We start from the raw sequence: 25808 nt of genomic DNA on the forward strand, positions 1-25808 counted from the left end.
GACGATGATGACGATGACGACAATGACGTTGCTATCACGACGACAACGACGACGATAATGATGATGACGACGATGTTGCTATCCCCCGCCAGGCCTGCCCAGCTTCACGCATGAGCCGCAGGAGACGAGCGTGCTGCCCGGCGAGCCCTTCAACCTGACGTGCGTGGCCGTGGGGCCCCCGGAGCCCGTCGTCATCGCCTGGTACCGCGACGGCAACGACCGCCTCGACGTGGGCCACGCGGCGTCGCCCGCCGTGCTGCTCGTCAACGCCGGTGAGGCTCCCGCGGCCGCAAGGCGCCACCGGGTTCAATTGTGCGAGTGGGGAGGCTAAAGTACCGTGCGTTTTTGGGTGGGGTGGGGGAGAGGGATTTGCAATTGTTCGTGAAATAAATTACCTTTTTTTTGAAAGTCAGATCGATGCCATCAGAGGGCACGATGCCAGTCACGTGTTCTGCTCGTGGTGCCCTTTGCACTCTCACTAATATTTGTCGAAATGCCATCGCTCAGTGAAGAGACACGTAACCTTGGTGAGGGATTCAAACCCAGATCGTCTGTGTGTCAAACTAAGCTGCTTCACGGCACATACCCTCAAGCATTATATTTTTCACATAAAAATAAGCTGCGTAAAAATTAGATTTTTTTCTTCCCTCATTAATATCTGAGGTGTCTGCTCAAGCCCATTCCCACAGCCAGCATAGCTTTTTGCCCTTGCAGCCTTCTGATATTTAAAAAAACCACTGGAGCTATGCACATTTAAATCTAGATTTGTGTTTAGTCTGCTGTTCTTCCCCCGCACATCCGATTAGCACGGTTGGCTACGTACGGTGCGATATAGTTTTAATATGCACACATGCAGAGCCATCCCACGCTGACCACACAGTGGAACTGTGGTCACTGCCTTCTCCTCCTCCGCCTCCTCCCCGCCTCCGTACCTTCCTCCTCAGCTGGCATCTGGTGGCAGCTGTGAGTTTAATTAGCGGCAGCACGGGTGGGGCGGTTGGGCCCGCATGGCGAAAGCGGTGTGGACAGCTGAGCCACGGGAGAAGTGGGTGGTGAAGTGACCACGAGGCGTCAGATGATCGTCGCCAGCTTGCTCCCCGCCCCTCCCCATCGCCGATCACATTCGTTTTATTTGACTAATTTCCAATCAATCCCCGGCTGGTAGGCCTTGCCATGCGCCGTGTCGTCCACGCGGGTGGTTTGACCATGCTGGCCACCGCGGGATGGCCCAGAATTGATTCGGATGTCGCTCGCCACTGGTGTAGGCCATAGTCCGGAATCTTACTCGGATTGCCGGGTTCGTAGCGCAGTACGCAAATCCACCGCGCCAGTCTCACTTTTGGCCAGGTTGAAAGCGTTCGACGTCGGACGGTAATTTCGAAGCTACGCAAAAGTGGGGTGAAAATGTGAACGCTCGTAGGGTTTTTTTTTTTTTTACAAAAACCCTAACGCCTCCGCACACGTAAGGTGCGTAGCCTGTCAACTGTGAAGGTTGTCATCATTTGCAGAAGAACAGGTTCGTTCACAGCTAGTCAGAGGCAAAAAACCTGGCACGGGCATATTTTTTTTTTTAAATCGGTTGCAGCCAGCACAGGCCCAAGTGGACGGCAACAATCAGCACTGTTTAGGGTGTAGAAGGCATGAGTTAGTGGGTGTCTTGAATCGAACAGGGTTATGAGAACTTTGGGAAAGATACGATGGGAGGGAATTCCAGAGTGGAGCAGCCTGAGGGGAAGAGGCCGTACGAGAATAAGTTGTGACCTGCACTGTGGTCAGTGAGTGGGCGAGGGTGTTATTGTGGCCTCCAGTGTGGTGACTGAGTAGGTGAGTCTGTTGTTGTGGCCTGCACTGTGGCCAGTGAGTGGGCGAGGGTGTCGTTGTGGCCTGCAGTGTGGTGACTGAGCAGGTGAGTCTGTTGTTGTGGCCTGCACTGTGGCCAGTGAGTGGGCGAGGGTGTTATTGTGGCCTCCAGTGTGGTGACTGAGTAGGTGAGTCTGTTGTTGTGGCCTGCACTGTGGCCAGTGAGTGGGCGAGGGTGTCGTTGTGGCCTGCAGTGTGGTGACTGAGCAGGTGAGTCTGTTGTTGTGGCCTGCACTGTGGCCAGTGAGTGGGCGAGGGTGTTATTGTGGCCTCCAGTGTGGTGACTGAGTAGGTGAGTCTGTTGTTGTGGCCTGCACTGTGGCCAGTGAGTGGGCGAGGGTGTCGTTGTGGCCTGCAGTGTGGTGACTGAGCAGGTGAGTCTGTTGTTGTGGCCTGCACTGTGGTCAGTGAGTGGGCGAGGGTGTTGTTGTGGCCTCCAGTGTGGTGACTGAGTAGGTGAGTCTGTTGTTGTGGCCTGCACTGTGGTCAGTGAGTGGGCGAGCGTATTGTTGTGGCCTGCAGTGTGGCCAGTGAGTGGGCGAGGTCGCTGTTGTGGCCTGCAGTGCGGTGGTTGCACTCGGCGTGAATGATACGACACGCTCAGTCTGGTAGACTCAACACGAGAGGAGGAATCATTGAGTGAAGCTCATTGGAACGGCAAAACGTGGTCGTAGCGACAGACAAGTAACAGGGAAGCGATTGACTGGAGTGAATAGGTGAGTGATTTACCATCACTCACCTTGACTGCTTCATGGTGAATTATATCCAGTGCAGTATGATAGGAACTGGTTGCTCAATGCCAGCTGTAATAACAGCAGGATGTCACGTTTAGCACGTGTTAACGTGTCTGCTAAACATGCCTGTTGCACTTCTCTGCTACCAAAACGACATCGATGCCTATCCAATGATGCATTTCTACAGTCACTTGTTGTTCGTATAACGTTCAATTCAAATCGTTGTATGCGCACCTTCTTGACTTATTAGAAAGGGACCATTCGGTACTTCGTTACTGCTAGCGGGACCCCCCCCCCCTTCTTAATTTGTCAATAAAAAAATGTCAATTTGTCAAGTAATGTTAAAATGTATTCGCAGGGCCCCTCAGTGCAAAGTACGATCTCCAACTATCAGTCAGTCAGTCTCTCTGCCCTTTCTCTCTCGCTTCTGAACAAGGTCCGTTTCCTGAAACGTCAGCCTTTGTACATTGTTCGAGTGTGAGGCCGCGGTAACGGTGTGAATGTCGGGGTACGTTTGAGGAAATAGTTTTTTTTGTGAAAGCAGTTTCATTGGCGTAAGTCAACGGATTTGCAAACTTTTTTGTTGAACTTCCTCGTGCGTGACCGCCAACTCGCGTGGGCCTTTGTGGCGGTTGAAGAAAGTCTAAGGGTGCAGAATGGAGCCGGGCTATGAGATTATCTACGCAATCGGTTTCTCTGCCGGTCATCCGTCAAAATTGCCCAACTACTCCGATAAATAACACAAAGGCAGGTGAGGAGGCGAGGAGAGCCTCTGTGGTCCACTGGCGGGGCTGGGAGATGTGCCGTGCTGAGCGTGGCTTGTAGGGGTATCCTGCTTTCGGGAGACACGATGGTGCTGGGGGTTGCCCGCACCCTGGGTCACATGCGCGCGCGCAACCTGGCTTTGCGTTCGCACATAATACATTGATCCGATTTGACCAGAGAAATGTGCCGACTAATTTGAAAGCCGCAGGCTTAAACGAAAAACATGAAAACAATGAAAACTCCGCAGCACGTCAAGTGCCCCACTCCACCCCCCCCCCCACCTCCCCCGATTCTTCTCGCCACGAGAAATTTCTCACGAGGGCTAGCGGAGTGACCACTCTTTTGTAGGGGGGTGGGTGGGGAGAGAGAGAGGAAAACAACCCTCAGCAAAACATAAAAGGGACCCAAAAAAACAACATAACCAACTCAACAGCACTCTCGCCAGCTCGCTGCGCCTTGCGGAGTCGCGTCGCGTCGCAGTCGCCAGCGTGGGGCTGAGCGCGCGCAGCGATCATTGCAAAGGACGCGCGGTGGCCGTTCTGTACCCGCACACGATTAGCCTCGAACGCAAGACACAGCGTGGGCCGCGAAATGTTTATCGCGATTATAATTACCGTTACGGACGACGGGTGTGGATCGTTACATGGGAGGGTCGTGAGAGTTTGGCGGCTGCCTTGCTGCCTTTACGCGGCGGCAGTGTGGAGCGAACACGGTTGGTGATTATGACGACGATGATGATGTGCATTTGTGTCGAATGGGCCAACGCAACGCGTTATGTTGAGGAAGAGGCGGCTGCATCCTGGTCAGAGAAGGCGCAGGCCGGTGTGGCGGTGGCAGGGGGAGTCTGGAGTCGTCTATATATTTTTATTTATTCATACCAACATTATATTCTGAATCAATAAAACCACAGCATCGCTCCACGTGAATATTGCTATGAGTAACGTGCAGAAATTAAGATTGTTCTTTTGGTCATTTTGACATCGTTTGGTCGCACAATTCGTGCATCGCATTTAGAAAAGACTGTAAGTGAAATGACCAAGGTGAATAACGATGGAGCGTTTGGCTTCGGGCATGGGGTGGTGGAGAAACAGCCAATGGAGAGAATTGGGTTTAAAAAGAGGGCCTTTTCTAGGCCCCTCTCAAACGATATTCGGGCCCTGATTGCGGGGAAACGTTTTTAAGAGCGTTTTCTAAAACGGTTATTTATTTTATTTTACCAGGTAATGCCCACTGAGCTATAAAGCTCTTTTTCAGAAGCGACCTGACCACAAATGATAGCTCTACGTTGTGGCTTATCACGTGGAAACTTACAGCAGCCGAATATACACATAAACGCACGTTTCTAAATGTGGAATGAAAAACTGGAGAAACTGGGAAAAAAATCCACGTGAACAGGGAGAGAGAGACAGGAGTCAGGGTCGGGTTTGAACCCACGACCGCTTGCATACCAGGCGAGGTAGTTAACATCTGCTAGCCACCGCGGCGACGGAGCCGCGGACGTGGCCGTGACCTCGACGTGCCCTCGGCGATGGCGGGCAGCTGCCGTCAGCTCCCCAGGGGAGCGCGTCACGCTGACTGCCCCCCTTTTTGGCACACGGGAATGTCATCGGAATCGCTGGCCTTTTGCAAAGCAGGTCACATGAAGAGAAGCATTCCTTTGTTGTTGGGCTTTTTGTCTTCGTCCTCAAGACAGATGAGTTTCAAATGAGAGAAATGTCATGCCACGAGTGGAATTCTCTGTGCCTCCCCCCCCCCGCCCCGTCAATTCATTCCTTGGATGCCGCTGCGAATGCCTTCTGGTGGCCCTCTGGAGTTAACCGGCTCGGAGCGCTGCCGAGATCCTGAGTTTGATTACAAGTTTTAGCCGCCCATACATAACACGGGGGGGGGGGGGGCTCTCATCGTAGAGAGGCAATGGTCTTAGTCTGGTCAATATAAACATGAGTGTGAATATACCCACCTCTTCCAAGAAGGAATAGACAAATTACCTTCAAGAGCGGCTGTCTAGAACTTCCTCTGATCCCCCCCACCCATACCCATGCCCCCCCCCCCGTAACCCCCCCCCCCCCCCCGTCTCTCCCCAACACACAGCTGCTTTTATTGACGACTGTGTGAGCCCAACTCTCAGCATGGGTGACAAAATCCGGGCAGGCACGTGGCGGTAAACAGGAAACTCACTTCTGGCAAAAATATCCATCCCCTGGCTGTTTCAGCTGAGGGTTAGTCATGCAGAGATTGGGTCGAAGACATCGCCAGTCAGTGGGCCTGTGTTCTTGAGAGAGGTTGGCGGGTGGGGTGGCTTTAAAAAAAAATGAAAACAATGGTTCCCACTCAAGTGTTCCCACTCTGTGTTTTCAAGTCGTACCCATGCCTCGGCTCCAGCTGTCAGGTGGGAGGAGGAAGGGGCAATGTCGCTGCTGTGTGTGTGTGTGGGGCAACATTAATTATCGTGATTCACCGCTACGGGAAGAGTGAACTTGGGTGGTGCCAAAGGGGACATTTGTTGGTGTAAGGGCCCTGACAGTGCCCGTCTCTGATTGCGCCGCATGCTGTTCGCCATGACAGCCCAAGTTTCACTCTACGTGCTGCGTGGAGCGGCCTCTCACGTTCTCCCTCGATGTATGATTGTACAGCACTGCTGGTCGCTTCTGCTGCTGCGTGGGGGAGGGGGGGGGAATCATTGCGTGGATGAGTTTCCACAATCAGAGCCAAAGAACCACGACGTTTGCCAGCATTACGTACGTCAGAGAGCCAATCGAGAACCGGAAACGCCAGCAGCAGCCAGCGATGCCATGTGGTCGCTCAATTCAGGTCCCCGAAGAAGCTCCCCAGCACGTGCAGCGAAACGTCGGACATCGTCCTGAACTGCACACGGCACAACCCGAAAACACATCGGAGTGTTATGCAGCAGCACAACTCTGCAAAGCCACACAGTCTTAAGAGTTTCCTCTTCCCGTACTGAATTTATTTGAGTAAATATTAATATTCAGCAGTTGGTCAATCCACTGCTCTACATATGCTTCCATATGTTGTGTCAGTCATGGGGGGGGGTTATTTGACCATACTTCACCACGCTGATCAGTGTGGGTTGGTGAAGGGGGAAGGAGGGCTCGGTTCAGACGGCCCTCTAAACTGGGTGCTGAAGTAACAGCTCAAAATGAAAATAAAACAAAAATCGAGATTTATCGTGAAATTATTCGTGAACATCATGGGACCTCCTTTGCCAGTACCAAAATATGAGAGAGAGAGAAAAAGGGGAAAATCTATTCTCATTACTCTTTGGTTCTTTCGGTAAAGTCACGTCGTTAGAAATAAAAAAAAATCACGACGTTTCAGGCGCAACACAAGCGTCCGTCACCAGGTGGGACAACCACAGCAAGTGGGCCATGAAGTTATTAATGAGGAGGGAACACGCCTCTGAGGACTTCCATCACCGCTGGTGTGAGGTCATGACCTCGTAAACCAAAGGTATCCAGGTAGCCTGCCAAAAGGCATGAGGAATCGACAGTGACTGGAAACGTGCACCACCAACGTGAAATCATCATCGTCATCATAGGCTATCCCTCGCGATCGAGGATGATAGTCATCCGTAGAAAATATGGATGGCCGAAGAGACCGATCTGGAATTTACAGATTCTGCCGAAATCTCGTGCACGTGTGGCCAGAAAGGGTGGTTGGAACTGGGTAAGTTAGTCGGGCTGCAGCGTGAAATACGACGTGAGTCATAAACACGGAAGGCACGCCGCGGAAAACGGGCACAACGAACACCACGCTCGGCCTGAAATTAACACCAATTTACATCTGTCACGGCATCTCTTAATCTTCTTGCTACGACTCAACGACTCGCCAAATAAATGCACGGCACACTGCGAGAGTTGGACTTTGTTACGCAACGCATGCCGATGTGATGTTCCGTCATCTCAAAGCACTCGGGGGGGTGTCTGTTTTTTTTTATCACAAAAATATTTCCCCCCGCGAAATCTTCGGATTCCGTCAGCCCTGGCGGCGAAGGTTGTAACGATTGTTGTTAGTCAGCTCAGTCGAGGCGAGAGCAGGCGCTGGGGCTTGGTGACTCACACCGTGGGGGCATTTCGCCCGCAATTTAAGTCGCCCCCGCCGCTTGCACCGGCTTCAAGCGATGCTCAGATTGCCGCCCCGGTGGTGAACTGCGGGTGAAAAATGATTCACGCCTGCCGGATATTATTTTTAAAAAAATAATTAAAAATAAATAAATAAATCACGGCTTCCTCCATTAGCAATGTTTTGTTCGAATGGTTTTGAGGTTGTTTTTTTTGTTCGTCCTCAAGTCGCGAACACGCAGCGCTGTCTTCCAGCCACACCGACGCCACCCCACTGTTATTTACATTTCACCGTTTGAATTCTTTCGTCGGCTCAATTGACTAATGAGCGTGTGTCGCCGTGACTCACGGTGGGAGGAGAGGGAGGAGGGTGAAAGACCCCCCCCATTCCCCCTCTGCCCTCCAGGGATTAGACTGAACTGGCGAACGGTAAACGTTACTTTTAACAGAAATTCACGATCGGATTTTGGATCAGGTCCTGTAACGCAACCTTTGCCCCGCAATTGTTCCCGAGTGTTGTTGTTGTTGTTTAGAGTTGTTGTTGTTTACAAATGTACGGGAGCTGCCTGAACGCCAACAAACAACCCAATATTGTGTGCTTGGAAGCACGCGGCTGCTATCTGCTAACATTGGTGGGGGGGGGCCTTTAATTGGTCACTCCGGGGGTCTTTTCATCACCGAATTGTACAACGTCACAAGTCTTACCACAACAGCTGCGAGTCACACAGTCCCGAGGGGGGGGGGCTCTTTGTTTATGCAGCATATAGTTCACAAAAACAAGGCGCAGAGGACATCGTGTACGTGTGATGACATTGCTGATTATGCTTTATACATGTCACGTTTGTTTTGCTTACAGGGGGGACACGTGCTGCCAAATCAGTGGTTCCTTAAATAAAAAAAACATGCAACGAACGGGCTTTCTCAGATTTGCTTTTTGTGATAGGGAACGGACATATTTCCCTCTGACCCACAGGTGACTTGCGTTGCCTTTAATCGAGAGTAGGTTGTCGTGTTGCTGACGTTATATCCGAGTTAGCCAAAGGTGTGCCGTTGCGGTGGCTTGTAGATGATTACGTAACAAAAAGCGATGAACGAATAAGTGACTGCCTCTGGCCGATTGTTTATTTTTCATCCACCACCCAATGCGCCTCTGGGAGCAATATTCTTTTTTTCAACGGTTTTACTTTAACTTGATTCCTCTGTTTGTCGTGGTCAAATCTTGCAATCAAAATCTCGTCCACTTCCCGTTGTCCAATCAATTCCACATTTCGCACACGTACTCAGATCCGGTGACAATGCATGCCTGTGTCAAAATCGGCATCGATTAATCAATTAATTCGCTACTTTAAAGCAATTTACATGTTGTATGGACGCCTTATTGTTATCAGTGTTCTAACACGGCTAAGCATGCCCATAGGATGATGAGCTAAAATGTTCACCCACCTTGTGTTTAACACCGTGAAACCGACTTTTGCGAAAGAGCTTCATTTGCTCATCGGATTCCTCCGGTCTAAACACATCTCTCGATTTCTGTGTTAGGGGCCGTCCATAAATGACGTAACGCGATTTTGGACGATTTTTTACCCTCCCCGTCCTCGTCACACGGCGTCACAAAAAGTCAGACCCCTCCTCAAATATGACGTCACAAAGCTCTGCCCCTCCCCCCCAAAACCATATTTCCATTTTGAAAATAAACATGCTTCAAATCGCTTTAAACTATTGGCATCGTAGTAATTCATGGACGGCCTCTTACTTTACTGCTCGGAAATCCACGTAGCCGCCGCCGTGGTGGTGGTGTAATCGGTCAGCACACTGAACTTGACATCCAGAGGTCGCCTGTTCGACTCTGATCTCTCATCGAGCCGCAGTTGGAGCAATGCTGCAAGTTTTTAAAATCCCACCACCCCCCGCGCCCCGCCTCTGGGGCCGTCCATAAATGACGTCACGCACCTAGGGGGGGGGGGGGGGGTCAGACATTTGTGACGATGTGTGACGAGGGGCGGGGGTTTGAGAAATGTGACATCACATCAAAATGCGCAACTTTAAATAAATATAGACAACACGTTCTACTTAATTAAATAGACTTTTTAATAAATGTTTTCTCCTACAACATCAGAGTGCATCACCACATTAAATCGCACTACAATAAAAATAGTTTAAAGCGATTTGAAGCATGTTTTATTTTCAAAATGGAAATATGGTTTGGGGGGGGGGGGGCAGAGCTTTGTGACGTCATATTTGAGGAGGGGTCTGATTTTTTTGTGACGACGAGGGGGGGGGGGTCAAAAATCGTCCAAAATCGCGTGACGTCATTTATGGACGGCCCCTCTGTTAATCCACGTGTTCGTCGATGGGCAGCGAGCACGTGGTGGGGTAAAGTGTGGGTACTCCCACTTCTTCCAAGACGCGTGGCCAATGTGGCAAGAGGCGGCGAAGGGCTGTCTAGGTGCTCGCTCTAGTTGAGGCCCTTCCACCAGCAGTTACGTGCGCAGGAAATTGCAGGGCTGTACCCTTGGCTTTTACTCATGTTTCGTACGGCTGCTGATGTAGACGCAGAGCGACAGCTGCAATTTCACATTCGGGTGGTCAAGCCAGACAACCGCGTCAGGAGCGGCGGTGTGGCATCGTCGCTGCGATGTCTCCTTTGTATTCGTGGATCGGGCATTGCGTTGCTAAATGTTGCATGGGCCAGTTCCGGATGACCACAGTCGCACACCAGAGAGAGTTTTAAGTTTTCCATTTGTGCATCAGGTATCCGCATCTGCCGTGGCTTGTGCGGTTTAGGGTGTACCGTGAGCTTCGTGGAAGAGCAAACCCAGCGATCTTCTGCGTTGGCTCTTGGCTATTAATTGTACTTGTAACAGTAAGCTTGTATGTAAACGAACCTTGTGCAACTTTTGTACCTCTGCACTTGCGCGAACGTTGCAGGAATGTCAAACAACATTGACAATAATTAACTAACTGTACACATTTGGCCACGATGAACGCTGAACTAAATAAAGCCCTCCTCTGATAGCTCTCCGTGCATTTTCAAGAAGCTCCCAAGCACGTGGGAGAAAAAACGTCGGACATCGTGCCAACCATGGGTGGAAAAAACCCGATTTTTCCAGCGGCAGGCATCGGGGTTTTTTCTTTAATACAATTAAACCCGATTTCGGGGAATTAAAACCTGGTTTAATGAATACGAAACTCTGATCCAAGGCTTAGGCTGCTTCCTCGTCGGTGCTGCTATCGTACTCGGGGGGCCGTCGGGCAAGGGCTAGTCGTAGAATGCGGCGGGCAGGTTGGTCGTGATGAACACGAGCTTCTCCACAATCGTGGGCGCCAGTGAGTTCCTTAGCTTGGAACGGACGAAGCCCATCGTTGAGAAGTGCGGTTCTGCAATTAGAACCAATTAAACTGGATTTCTCCCAATCTCAGATGATCGGGTTTAATATAAAAAGACAATTAAACCCGATTGTAATAAACCCGACTGTGCCACCCTTGGTGCCAACCAACCCGCGGGTACAACTGCGAAGAATCTACTCCAGAAATAGTTAGAAACCCACTGATGTGCCTGTCCCAGTGGGAGTTACAGTATCAGAGTTGCAACGATGCACACACACACACACGCACTGCTCTCCATCCCTGGCATTTTAATCACGCAGTCCAGTGGCATTATTATTATTATTTGCAACGTACCCCCCCCCCCCACACACCCACCACCACATTCCGAATCATAACTGGAGCGTACGGAGCACAAGGCGGGTGTTTGTGATTTCCAGGGGAACTGTGTGTGCTGTGTGTGCCTTCATGAGATGGAACGGCTTGCTGCTGCTGCTGCGCAGGCCATTGACATTCACGGGCTTTCAGCCACGAGATTTGAGAGAGAAAAAAACACGCACACAGGGTTAGGGGCAACGGAGCCGGGGGAATCAAGAATATGTTCACCGCGCAGGGCATTTCACTTCTGAATGGGAGCATCTTAGTGACCGTCGTATCTACCAGTTGCCGTGTCTCCCCTTAGCAACCAGTTGCCATGTCTCCCCTTAGCAACCAGTTGCCGTGCGTTCCCTTAGCTACCAGTTGCCATGTCTCCCCTTAGTTACCAGTTGCCATGTCTCCCCTTAGCTACCAGTTGCCGTGTATCCCCTTACTTACCAGTTGCCATGTCTCCCCTTAGCAACCAGTTGCCATGTCTCCCCTTAGCAACCAGTTGCCGTGCGTTCCCTTAGCTACCAGTTGCCGTGTCTCCCCTTAGCAACCAGTTGCCATGTCTCCCCTTAGCAACCAGTTGCCGTGCGTTCCCTTAGCTACCAGTTGCCATGTCTCCCCTTAGTTACCAGTTGCCATGTCTCCCCTTAGCTACCAGTTGCCGTGTATCCCCTTAGTTACCAGTTGCCATGTCTCCCCTTAGCAACCAGTTGCCATGTCTCCCCTTAGCAACCAGTTGCCGTGCGTTCCCTTAGCTACCAGTTGCCGTGTCTCCCCTTAGCAACCAGTTGCCATGTCTCCCCTTAGCAACCAGTTGCCGTGCGTTCCCTTAGCTACCAGTTGCCATGTCTCCCCTTAGTTACCAGTTGCCATGTCTCCCCTTAGCTACCAGTTGCCGTGTATCCCCTTAGTTACCAGTTGCCATGTCTCCCCTTAGCAACCAGTTGCCGTGCGTTCCCTTAGCTACCAGTTGCAATGTCTCCCCTTAGTTACCAGTTGCCATGTCTCCCTTTAGCTGCCAGTTGCCGTGTATCCCCTTAGTTACCAGTTGCCGTGTTCCCTTAGCAACCAGTTGCCATGTCTACCCTTAGTTACCAGTTGCCGTGCCTCCCCTTAGCTACCAGTTGCCGTGTCTCCCCTTAGCAACCAGTTGCCATGTCTCCCCTTAGCAACCAGTTGCCGTGCGTTCCCTTAGCTACCAGTTGCCATGTCTCCCCTTAGTTACCAGTTGCCGTGTTCCTTTAGCTACCAGTTGCCATGTCTCCCCTTAGTTACCAGTTGCCGTGTTCCCTTAGCTACCAGTTACCATGAGTCCCCTTAGCGACCAGTTGCCGTGTGTTCCTGCTGCTGCCAGTTGCTGCTGCGTGCGTGTGCTGCAGCACTGTACAGTATATTCCGTTCATATCTGGACGTGCCAAAACACTTGAACGAAGTAGCTATCCAATAGACTGAAAAACAATTCCGCTGACTGTCAACAGAGGTTCGTTGGTCGGAGGAAAAGGAAAAATGTAGAGCCGAGATCAGTGGCAGATAGGTATGCAAAATAGAATGCGTCAAAGTCACAGGGCGGGTTTTTTCAGAGATGTATTCTGAAGTTTTCGTACAAAATGCGATGCTCAAAAGAGATTAACTGCTGGGTGAAAGGGTTAATAAATGCCGTGTCTAAAAAAAATACTTTTTTATTTTACCAGGTAAGGCCCACTGAGTTATTTAGGTCTTTTCAGAAGTGACCTGGCCACAAATGATATCTCAACGAAGTGGCTTACGTGGAAATTAATACCAGGCGATGGAGTTAACATCTCGCCACCGTGACATGTCTGAGACAGCATCACTGAGTTCTTGGGTTCGAAGCCGGGCATCAGCTGGCCATAATTAAACCGGGTTCTCATGTACAGCGATTTGTTGATCTCAGCCCGGGCATCAGTGAGTGGACAAAAAACCCATCGTGTAAGATTAGTTTATGTCAATTAATTTGAGTATATTTCAGCTCTGGCAATTGAACAAAATTAGTTTTAATACACGCGCGATGAACGCTCTTTACAGGGCACATACAAGGTGTGCCTTCGTGTGGATAAGGAGGCCCAGCGAAATGACCTTCAGACGTAGTTCTGATTGTCATCGTCCACTGCATGGTGCATTCCTATGTCTGACGATATCACGCCGATACGACGCATAGAATATAATTACGAGGGTGGAAGGCAAAAACATTATTTAAAAAAAACAACCGTCGGTTTTTATCCTCTAATTGTGCACGTTGATTAAAGCCTGGACTTGCTTTGTAGCTTACAAGGTGAATGAGATTTGGATATATGCAACGACTATATAAACTCGGTGTGCTGCAGTCACGAGTAACGCTATCTCAGTCTGCATCTTCACTCAGACCCTGTTGATTTCATGTCATCAGTCATGCTTGGCTCGTTGGTGGGCGGCAGTCATAGTCATTTTGGATTTAGTTTATTGTCCTTCCCCCACGCACCTCCGATTAGCACAGTTGGTTATGTATGGGTTCTTTTCATTTTAGACTAATTTAAAGAAGCAATTCATCGGAGGTCGTTGACGTCACGGATCGCATTAATGAAATTAACGCTGCCCTGCCGCCCCCTGTCCTGTGCCCGTCTAGGAATCACCAGCACAACGACGTACTCCTGCCACGCTTCCAACGACAAAGGCACCAGCGTCTCCAGACCGGCGAGGGTCAACGTAAAAGGTGAGAAACCGGCTCTCAGCGTTGGAAATTCACATTTGAGGGGAGTCCTGGAAAATAACCCCGATAATCCACATTGGGGCTTTTTTTTTTTTACAAATATAGAGAACCCGTACCACAAGAAAAAAGATACCTGAGAGGGCATCCATTATGGAGGTTTAAAGAATTGTGACAATCCAAGGCCGCAATTTAATTCAACGATATTTTAAAAAATCTAATTTTTACCATCTCGTTTATATTGTTTTGTTTTATTTGTACAGTTCCGCTGACTCCATTAACCGAATGTAACGTTATCATTGTCATACAATTTGCACAAACTGACATGGTGTTCGACATTTCGCACTGCACGCTTCGTCATTAACCGAAATTCAAGAAGCTCCCATGCGTGGCACAACCCGAAAAGCAAGCACATCCATCGGAGAGCTACACATGCAAACACCGGAACACAAAAAACCCTCACGCAACACGATAGTTTTACATCCGCAATGTCTGGCATCGTGTCCCGGTGAGCAGCGCTGCCCGACCCCCCGCTGGCTCTGAGCATCTCGGCCACGACCGCGCACTCCGTGCAGCTGAGCTGGAGCCTGGGGTTCGACGGACACTCCCCCGTCCACTCCTGCCGCGTCCAGGTAAGAGCCGCGCCGTCCCCCGGTGTCCCCGCGAAGAGATCCCATTCTAGTTCAGAGGAAAAGATATTCCATTCCTTCCATTATCCCACCCGGTGGTGGTACTGGCCCATTGGGGGTTAACAAACTTGGACGGTTTTCGCGAGGACCCTGAAGGGGTCGGATGCGCTGTGAGTCGGGGTGGGTGGACGGGCTCACGGATCGTTTATCGACAGGTCGCCGCGCCCGCAACTTGGCGGTGGATATTCGACTCGTGCGCTGGCACCACGCAGCTCGGCTCTCTCTCTGTCGTGTTCAGGTCCAGGTAAAGCCACTTGGTGGCGTAGTCTTCTGGTGTGCAGGCGGTGAAACTGCACCAGAGTCCACAGGCCGGAGGGACCCGGGGGCTATGATGGTGGAGGTAGACGGCCTGGAGGTCCTATTTAATTATTTGCGCCAGGGCACCATGCAGACCACATTAGGCCACTCAACCGACGTGGCGCGTAAGGTTTTAAAATGGACGTGAAATAAGAAGTGATGAGGATTTATGAGAGCAGACGTTTTTAAATTGTTGTGTATATATATCCCACGTAATTATATGCTTCTGGCACTACGGAGTTACCGCACCAACGGGACATGTGAGGATGTGGCAGAGGAACTCCATATCTTAAAGAGAGGGTCCTTGCCTATAGCAGCTATAACATTTTATTTCAGCATGCCTAGCTTGCTGATGAGACAATGTATGTCTTAACAGGTCCAAAGTATTCTTGTACTGACTCAATGTTGCTGAAATTATGCACTCCCAGAAGGCCGTTGGGCCAATGGGTTGTGTAAGAAACACTAATTATTTTGGGATGTGGATAGACAGATATGAGGGAGATGTATTGTCTGCTAATTGATTTTCTTAAGAAATACAGGGTCAGTTTCATTCACATACTCTACAATTAGATTTTCTAGAATTATCACCGCAGGTTAACCTTGGCCAACATTCGCTTATATATATATATATGTTTTTGACGTCCTTGCAATTTTTTTTGATTAATTGATTTATTGTTTGCATTATGCAAATTAAATTGTCCTAGAGAACAGTACTATTTCTGTCCCATGCCGAGGGATAAATAAATAAATGTACCAAATAAACCCAAGGTTGCCCTCCAGACACCGTTAAACAGCACAGGGCACTTAGATAATTGCACTTGAATCAAAAACACAAAAACCCATACGCAGCAGCAGCAGCAGCAATCCGCGAACTTCACTCGTCGATTCCGCTGCCCACGTTGATGGCCTACCAAGACTGCTGCTTCGTCTCTTGCGCACTGTGCGTTCGACCACCGCACTGCAGGCCAAAACCATTCCCTTGCTGCTTCTTCCCTGCTCGGGGTGTGGGAATTCCCTCGCCTCATCTCCCTCCCCTAGTTCTTATGACCTTGCTCAAGTCCAAAAACGTATGAACTCGTACTGTATATTAAACCGACTTTAGTTATGCTTGTTGTTGCCTGCCTGGATTTTTAGGCCTTTGGGCCTGTGCTTAACAATAGGCTCAACCCATAAACAAACAAACAAACAAAACCACATTGCTCTCCATGTGTCTTTGTGCCCTCTTCAGAATGTGTTCTCGTTTCTTTGTCAGGAGTGAGTCGCTAAACTTTATTTAAAATCTGGTAAGAGGTCATTGAGACTGGAAGACTACAGTGCCCAAGTGATCAAAGGTCAAAAACTGCATCATTTAGGGTTGAAGTATTGCACAATACGTGTACAGGTAACACTTAAAATATCCATAAACATGAAACCATGAAGCGGCATAAACTTTAAAAGCGGACTTAACATTTTTACTGAGATACAATTTAAAATGCATTATGAGGTATGGTTTAAAAACACGGGCATTGGCATTGTCCAAGCAGTGAGTCCAGACTCAAATTGGAGAGTATAGAACAGTGACATCCAAAAGGACGTCCACCAAGGAGATGGAATGATGAAATCAGCTCATGTGCAGGTAGGGAGCGGCAGGGGGTGGCGAGGCAATTGTAACACAAAAGAGGGCCCCACAACGCGCCTGTCACTGGTGACATGCGCTATCTTTCCCTGGGCTTCCAGGAACCTTTGGCCTTGGGTGACCCTATGGGCAATTATTAGGCGGAATATTACATTGCGGGATCGTGAGAGATGGCGAAGGCTTGCAGTGGATTGATCATAATGTAATAACAGCCATAGAGGGTTCACGTGGGGATTGGCTTGCCGGTCCTGCTTTGTAGCCAATAAGGGATAAGCCAGGGAGCATGGCCTCGGCGTGATCGCGGCGTGTTAGCAGGGGTGATTGGCCTGGCCAATCGGGGCCTCAGCTAATGGGGAGCCGGATCAGAGGCGTGGTCCCGGGATTGACAGGGAATCATCGGGAACGGTCAACGCTGTCTATGGATGATTGGCTGGGGGGGTACCACGTGACGAAGGGATTAAGAGAGAGGGAGAGAGAACAGTCGTGAGCAGACTTGGGGACGACAAGAGGAAGAGTCACGCGCGTACGGGGCTCTGGGGTGCCACGTGCGCGGTGGGGACTTGGCGAGAAGTCTGCCCTCTCTCCGTTGTCTGCCAGCAACGGGGAGTGTGTGTAAAGTGTAACTGTGGAAGTTGAAAATAAAAAGGACTGATTCCGGAAGCCGTCTCAAGGAGGTTTATTACAATAACATTGATGATGAAAATACCACGGTTTCACAAATTGACCACCTGCTTTGTTGTTGCCGGTTTATGATTGCGCCACACTTTTCCCGCACGCAGTTTGCCGAGGAGGCCGCTGCCGCCGCCGACGATGCCGCCGGCGACAAGAATGTCACCAGCTCGGAGGTGGAGATAGCAGGCTCCTCCTCCTCCTCCTTGCAGGGCCACACACTGAACCGGCTGGCAGCCATGACAGGCTACAGCGTGCGCGTGGCCTGCGCTAACGAGGTGGGGCTGTCCCCGTGGAGTGCGTGGATCCGCTGCAACACCAGCGAGGGAGGTAGGGATGCGCGTTCTCTACCCGCCACCGCGATGGGAGCTCGCCAGCTCCAGGGCTGACTACACAAACACACGGCCCATTCATTTAATGTGCACATCGTTTTGGAACGGAGAAGGTGGGTGGGGGAGCTGCCATGGCGTAACGGTTAGCACTCTGGACATGCGAATTCAGAGGTCGCCGATTTGACTCGATCTCCTCGCGTCGCAGTTGAAACGATGATGCAGGTTTTTTTTATATTTCGCAGCCCTTCTGCAACATCATTGGAATTTACTGGAGGGTCTCACAACTCACTCATCACCGGCCGTGCGTATTAGATACACCAGCCGTAGATTGCAACACATGGGTGTAATAAACAGTTCATGTAATATAATGCACCTGTGATTAGCACGGTTGGCTATGTACAGTGCGAAAGAAGTTTAAAAAAAAAAGTGAAAAATGGCTATTTTATAATTGGAGGTCGCTCATTTTCCTCTCCCGCCCCTATACACTGGAAGTCCTTTTCCCCAGCAATCCGCGCTGTCAACTCCCTGACCCTGTTTAAGTCCATGGCTCAAAACCTTCCTCATTGACTCACTGCCTATTACTTTTACTGCTAGCGGCTTGAGATGCGGTCGTATTTCGACACGGTATGAATCCACATTGCATTGCACTTGTTTAGTCCTGGTAAAAAAAATTCAGCCGAACTTCAAGTTACGTGCCAGTGAAGTTTTACTGGCCACTTCATTTTAATGGGACTGTGCACAGAGAGTGGAGCTTCGGCCACCACATTTTAAAACGTGGACCAATTAGTAACACCGCTGCCCGCTTGTATCAGTCGCTGGCAGCGTTTCATACATTCACCGGCCGACTCCTGAAAGCCGTCTGTTTACTCTCTCACCCAAAGACCTTCACCCGAACGTACGAACATGGCTGTTTAACTCCCCACTGCCGCACGAAGGAAGATTGAGCCTTCTTACACAACAACAAGAAGCAGCAGCGCCACACATGGCATTGCTGATGAACCACAAAGATCAGCTGCACCCGCTTGTGTTATCTCTCGGTGGAATGCAGGGGAAAAAGAACCCATCGCAAAACAAAAAAAATCTCACTCTAAACTCCACCAGCCTTACGCCCCCATAAACACCTTTGAACTCTTTTCCAATTGACAGCCTTGTAAGTAAAACTCAGTTGTATTTAGCACCATTCACACAAGGTCTCACAGCGCTTTACAACACAATTCCAGTAAAACCCCTTGACATTAGAACTAAGAGGAAAACAATCCTATGCGGACGGTTACGCAAGAGAAAATAAATGTGTTTTCAAACGAGCCATAAAAACTTCGACTGATGAAGCATCCCTAATGGACTAGGGCAAAACATTCCACAAATGAGGTGCCTGACTACTGAAATACTGTATCACCCTTTACACGCAGATTTGTTCTTGGTATACTCATGTGCCTGGATTTGGTGGATCGAAGTTGCTGGACAGGGGCATATGGCCTTGTGATTTCTTTTCATTGTCCAGTTCCATCTGCCGCACCCACCGGCCTCGCCATGGAGTTTGAAAAGGACATGCTGATCTTCCGCTGGGACGCCCTTGACTCTGAGCTAACCAACGGGGTGCTGCTCGGATATCGGCTGCTCTGCTGGTACAACGACAAGCACTTGGTGAGATGGTCAGACCTGTTCGTTGCTGGGCGCTGGGCTCATTTGAGTTGCAACGCAGTGGTGGTGTTCGCTGCCGCTGCCCGTTGGACGTGACATTGCCATGGTGTTAAGGAAAGATACGTGGAAAAAATGTCTCCATCAATTTCTTTTTTTACACATTTACACATCCCAACGGCCTCATGGCATTTTGGGATTGCGTCATTTCAGCAGAATTGATGCCTTACAAAGCAAATTTCAGGACCAGTTCCAACTTAAAAATGAAAAAAAGAATGAAACATGTATAAGGTGGAGAGACAAAAATGTGAAGGGGACCTGGTATTAGGTCAGCAATGAACCACCCTCTCCCCGCGCCCCGCGATGCCGTGAATTGTCACGATTTGGGGGTTGTGGCTCGATTCAAAACGAGATCTTTCTTTCAATATCGTCGTGAACGTCACTCCTCTTGTCGCTGCAGAGGCCTAAAACGTGACCGAATCTTGCACACTCGGTCCGAGCGATGTATCCTGAGTCTAAGGACCAGTGGTGTCGAGTGTGCGGTCGGTGCAACTGCACAGTGGACCACGTCGTGCTGGTCGTGGCGGGGTGGAGGCGGGTTATTTGACCGTACTTCGCCGCGCTGGTTAGTGCGGGTTGGTGAAGGCGTGCAGAAAATAAGGGGGAGCATAGAAGTACGGTACAATAATGGATTGTCGGTGCACTTCCCTGTGCTGCCCACAACGTAGCCCCCCCCCCCCACCAATATCTTGACAAAACTGCAGTGGCGACATCTATATATATAAAATCGTGCATGTCTGTCTGTCCGTCTGTGTGTGTGTGTGTGGATTTCGGACCATACGCACTTTAATTGGACGGCGGTTGCCCCTGGCAACGGATAGCGACGCCTTCGCCGCTTTCATTGGACCTGGCAACGGCTAGCCACGCCTTCGCCAAGGGCTGCAGTTTCATTGGGACGGCGGTTGCCCCTGCCAACGGCTAGCCACGCCTTCGCCACTTTCATAGGCTCCGTAAATAATTAAATAATAGCCATTACACAGTATTGTTGGAGCGCTGAGGGGGGGGGAAGGCACGCCACCCGTACCCTGCCTCTGCCGGGTGGGCAATTTAGGCGAGGCCGCAGGCTCTGCATGCTACTAGGCCTCGACACCCACCACGCCACTCTGAGGTAAATTCATCAAAGTTTGTCCTACTCTTCACTCCACCCCCACCACAATGTGTGCAATTAATATTACTTTTAAACCCAACGCGCCAACAATCGATTACTTTAATGTTCACTGTACAAATAGTCATTAAGCTGGGTCAGCGTACTGCCAGTCTATCATGTAGACTGTAGCCTGCTTATTCAGCTCGGTGAGCGTACTGCCACTCTATCATGTACACTCTAGCCTGCTTATGAAGCTGACTGCGTGTACTGGCAGTCTATAATGTGGACTGTAGCCTGGTTATTATAATCGATTCTTTATATGTTCTTTGTACAAATAGTCATTAAGCTGGTTGAGCGACCCCAGTTCCATTCCAACTCACGCCCACCACCGCTGACGATTATTTGAAACGGACCTGGCCCTCCCCTAGGTCCACTCAGCCTCAAACGCGTAACTGCTGTCGTGTGTGAACATCGTCACTGGGGAGACAAAGGCGGCCGGGCATCGTGGATCCAAGTCCCGGGCGAAGCCGGGTCATACATATGTGTGTATGTGTTTATGTGTATGTCTGTGTGTCTGTATGTATGTGTGTATGTATGTGTGTGTATGTGTTTGTGTGTGTGTGCATGTATGTGGGTTTTTTTCTATGTCTTTATGTGTATGTCTGCGTGTCTGTATGTATGTACGTGTGTGCATGTGTTTGTGTGTATGTATGTGTGTGTCTATGTATGTGTGTATGTGTTTCTGTGTATGTATGTGTGTGTATGTATGTGTGTTATGTGTCTGTCTGTGTGTCTGCATGTATGTGTGTGTGTATTGTGTATGTGTTTGTATGTGTTTGTGTGTTTACGCTCGCATTACACAAATGTGTTGCAGGTCTAAGGAGTTCCTTGCGCAGCATTGCCGCTTTATTATTTCAGTCGTTTACTGCCGTACGCACCCTGAAAGTCGTGTGTGTCTGCAGCAAGCGCGTGTATGTGTACCTATGGACGCGCGCGCGTGTGTTGTGTAGGGGGAACGGTAGTGTAGTGCTTAGCGTGCTGCCTGTGTCTGTGTGTGTGTGTCTGTGTGTGTCTGTGTGTGTGTCTGTGTGTGTGCGTGTGTGGTGTGTGGGGAGCGGTAGTGTAGTGGTTAGCGTGCTGTCTGTGTGTGTGTGTGTCTCTGTCTGTGTGTGTCTGTGTGTGTCTGCGTGTGTCTGCGTGTGTGTCTGTGTGTGTGTCTGTGCGTGTGTGGTGTGTGAGGAGCGGTGGGTGTAGTGCTTAACGCTACGCTGCGCTACCAACCCGGCGAACCCAGTTCCATTCACGCTCACGACCACCACCGGTGACGATTATTTGAACCTCCCCTAGGTCGACTCTGCCTCAAACGAGTAACTGCTGTAGCGTATTAACATCGCCACTGGGGAGACAAAGGCGGCCGGCCGTGGTGGATACAAGTCCCGGGCGAAGCCGGGTAGTACAGCTAGTCTATTATATTCTTGGTTCTTTTGGTAAAGTCACGTAGATAGAATTTTTTTTTTTTTTTTAAATAAATTGAAAATAAGAAAAGCTAAATTCAATTTATTATTTTTATTTTCTATCTATATGACTTTACCGAAAGAACCAAGAATATAAATTCCTGCAGTCACGAAAGTTTAAGGTCAGAATGTACATCTCGGCTTGGCGCTGCGCAAGGGGGGCCCTGCCAACGCGGCTTTTTATTTTATTTTAACATTTAAGTCGAGGGAGGGCTTCCTCATTTTTCCACGGCTGCTCCTCCGATTGCGAAACGTTGGCTCTGCGTGGCTGAGCTGAGACGCTCTTTGTTTTCCTGGTCACGCTGCAGGACTCTGCGGCCAGTCAGTGCCTTGTGATCGGGCTCGCGATGCCGTCACCCGCGAGCTCTTCGTCAGGCGCCCGGTGGGGAAGGCCGCAGCAGCAGCAGCGGCAGCAGCGGCAGCAGCGGTAGCCGCAGCAGCGGTAGCGGCAGCAGCGCTAGCGACAGCAGCGGCAGCAGCGGTAGCCGCAGCAGCGGTAGCCGCAGCAGCGGCAGCAGCGGCAGCAGCGGTAGCGGCAGCAGCGCTAGCGACAGCAGCGGTAGCCGCAGCAGCGGTAGCAGCGGCAGCAGTAGCGGCGGCAGTGCTAGCGGCAGCAGCGCTAGCGACAGCAGCGGCAGCAGCGGTAGCCGCAGCAGCGGTAGCGGCGGCAGCGGTAGCGGCGGCAGCAGCGGTAGCCGCGGCAGCGGCAGCAGCGGCAGCAGCGGTAGCGGCAGCAGCGCTAGCGACAGCAGCGGTAGCCGCAGCAGCGGTAGCAGCGGCGGCAGTGCTAGCGGCGGCAGTGGTAGTGGCGGCAGCGGTAGCGGCGGCAGCGGTAGCGGCGGCAGCGCTAGCGGCGGCAGCGGTAGCGGCGGCAGCGCTAGCGGCGGCAGCGCTAGCGGCGGCAGCGCTAGCGGCGGCAGCGCTAGCCGCAGTAGCGCTAGCGGCGGCAGCACTAGCGGCGGCAGCGCTAGCGGCTGGCCTAGGAGGGCTTCTGGCCACCGGAGCCTTAAAGGCCCGACGATGTCACTTTGTGTTGATTCATGCTTTGTCCGTGTCACATTGTGTCCGTCCGTGCGTCCTAGGCTTCTCACAATTGAACGCCCGTCTGCCGCACCAACGCTTCCACAATTTGGGTGCCGTGATTCGATTGAAGAATCGGTTGTTTTTTTGTTGCTGTCCGGTTTTGTTTCAGTCCCATCTGTACAGTCTCGTTCAGACCGTGAGCACAGATGTAGCATGAGCGTATCACGCTCGCGTAGAGCCCTCTTGTCAATTAACTGTTGGACGAGGGCCGCCACAGGCCACGTGGTGTCGCGGCGATTATTTCAGCATTATTTGCCGTGCTGGCCAGCGCAGGTCGGTGAGCGCACAACAGTTCGCGACTGTGGTGACATTGAAACCATGAAACGCATCACCGGTCCAGCGCGCCATCCATGCAACATCCGGGCGGTGATCCTGCGATCCGTACAGCGTCTCCTGCCTCGTTGGATCAGTTGAAAAAAAACGTAGCATTCAACCCGTACACGTTTCAAATCTGTTGCTTTTTCCATCCTGCCGTATGAAAGAAGACGAAGCAGAAGAAATGGGCAACAGTGGAGTTGTGTATCGTGAGCCCCCAGAACCTGTTTTAATCAATGAATCGACGCGTAATTACACGCATGTTAACAAGTTGAATGTGTTAAGTAACACATTCCTGGCAAAATGTTCACTGGTCGTCACAACATAACCGTAACACGTGCAGGACAAAATTACATGGACAGCAAATTACATTTAAAAAAATCCGACAAGCAATGACGTGGCCGATTACATAACGGGGTGTAAAATTGCGCGTTTTTTTATCGTTGGTGCGATTGTACTTGTTTACCCACTAAAAAGCCTCCCGCTGAGTCTCATGGATTTTTTTTCAGGAGGGTCCAGCTAAGCTTTTGCAAGAGGCGCTCGATGATTTGCATAACTGTGTTTAATAATAATAACAGTGGCTTTTATAACGCGCCAGATGTTGCAGACAAGTCAACAACTCAGAGGCGCGGAGCCAAGCTCAGGGCTGCACAAAAGCCCTGACCAAACAGATAAGAGGCCTTTAGATGTTAACTGAAAGCCAGGGTGCATTTGATGTTGTGGATGTGCAAAGGGATAGAGTTCCACACCGAGGGGGCGACAACGGAGAAACGACGTAAGGCTGTAACAGTCTGAGACCTTGGTGTCCAAAGCAGACTGTTAGCGACGCTGCGTAGGCTTCTACCGTGAGCCTCAGTGCAAGGCGAGAGTATAATGCCAATCGAGTCATTTGCGGCTAAACGTTTAAAGTGTTTGATAAATTTGTACCATGACACCGGCACACACAAGGACTCAACTCTTTGCAAATGACGTCAAGAGATCTTTAACGCCCACTGTGAAGCAGACGGCACGGAGTATTACTACGGTTATTGTGCACCGCTGTATTCATCGGGGTGGCCGCTGGATTTAAGCTGTGAAACTCTTGCGACGAGCGGCGAACTCGCGCTCGCGAGGCCATCTCATCGGCCCCCAACGCAAAAACTGTCGTGAGATGAGCCTTCTCCACGCGTCTTTCCTTCACCTTTACGAAAGAATCCCTTCTTTTCGGATCGAGCGAATCTACTCCCGCAAGTATCGCTCGCTCGGGACACAACAGGGTCGGCTCGTGGGAGAGCGGAGATTATTAATTGGGGCAGTCACGCTCTCCACTGTAAGGCTTTTCAGCGGGGAGAAAACAGTGCCTCCCTTTGTACGGTGTCTTGCGGGGTGGGGGGGGGGCATTAGGTATTGCGCTGCAAAGGTTTTCCGCAGCTGCGCTGTGTAACTCTCCAACGAGTTCTCAGCTTGTAACCGCGCGTTGTTCGGCATCGCCCGGAGTTTTGCTCCTCATGCTTGGGAGCTTTAGTTTCCGGAGAAGCACCTAGCACGTCGGACATCACGCGGGACATCCACAGAAAGAGTTTTCAACGATTCACAAGGGGTCACATTTGCCGCTGGGCTCAATTGCTCACGAGTCGTGAAGTGCAACAGCCATGCTGGTCAGTGTGGGCTGGTGAAGTGGGGGGTTGGGGGTTTCCCAGAACCACTTCTGATATCACTCACAACGGTTGTGAGCCGTGGTTTGGGAATCGAACGATCTCACGGCGCAAACCACCATGAATTGGCCACACGAATGACTTACATCCTTCAATTATTCAAACAGACAACACGTTTAGAATCAGTGGCTCGAGTTTGAGCAGTTGGGCTGTCATTTCAGACTCGAACTTTGCTTTAGCCAGTAAGGCCCGTTTGGGCCAACCTGCGTGGCCGGGGTGAGGGCGGCCGGCTCCGTACGTAACTTGACCGCGATGGGCACACCCTGCCCGACTCGCCCGCACGCCGCCCACTCGTCGTGGTGCCGGTCCCGCAGGTTGTTTGTGCGTGCGGACGTGCAGACGTGCGCGTGTGTGGGGAGCGGTGTCGCTCTGAACCCCCGGCGACCCGAGTTCGATTCCTGCTGACGACCGACACCAATGACGATGATCTCAACCCGTCCTGGGACTCCTCTATGGTGACTCGGCCTCAAATGAGTAACTGGTGCAGTGTGTAAACATTGACTCTGGGGAGACAAAGGTGGTCAGGCGTGGCGCTAGCCACCCACCCCCTCGTGTACCGTGGCAGCTATCGTAAGGTGCTCGCTTGCAGCACTTGCCCCAAAAGTCTGTTAAGGCTGTAAGGTATGATCTTTGTCTTTGTTGTTTGTGTGTGTCCGCGTGGGACCTGCAAATATTATCTTAGGGGGAGCAGAAGCATTGTGATTAGTGCATGGACAACAAGCCCAGCGGCCCCATTTCAATTCCCGGCTGACAATCAGTGTCGATTATCTGCAGCAGTCGGCTTCCCTTTGGTGGACATAAATTGGTCCGTGGTGTGTAAACATCGGGGCTGGAGAGACAAAGGCAGCCACGCGTGGTTCCGGTGCACCATGCGGGCCTTCATAGGCGCACCTACTCGATTAGCACGGTTGTCGACGTACAGTGCGAAGGAAGTTCAGCACACATTACGTTAACAGCACTAACCTCAACGGCCTGTGCGGGCT

The 25808-nt window shown here is 50.8% G+C and overlaps 1 protein-coding gene across 2 annotated transcripts in view; it reads left to right on the plus strand.

Annotated features, from left to right (window-relative positions):
• The window catches only part of LOC133347275 (tyrosine-protein kinase receptor UFO-like), a 76322-nt gene that overhangs the window by 27051 nt on the left and 23463 nt on the right, over positions 1 to 25808 (plus strand). For both annotated transcript variants that reach the window (XM_061559406.1, XM_061559404.1), the window contains 5 exons: positions 93 to 272; positions 13752 to 13838; positions 14349 to 14464; positions 17213 to 17432; positions 18936 to 19078. In XM_061559406.1, the coding sequence (XP_061415390.1) occupies positions 93 to 272; positions 13752 to 13838; positions 14349 to 14464; positions 17213 to 17432; positions 18936 to 19078 (746 nt within the window). The remainder of the gene's footprint in view (positions 1 to 92; positions 273 to 13751; positions 13839 to 14348; positions 14465 to 17212; positions 17433 to 18935; positions 19079 to 25808) is intronic.

The sequence above is a fragment of the Lethenteron reissneri genome, chromosome 25 (assembly GCF_015708825.2).
Source record: "Lethenteron reissneri isolate LAM-NWPU_2019-01 chromosome 25, ASM1570882v1, whole genome shotgun sequence".
Taxonomy (NCBI): domain Eukaryota; kingdom Metazoa; phylum Chordata; class Hyperoartia; order Petromyzontiformes; family Petromyzontidae; genus Lethenteron; species Lethenteron reissneri.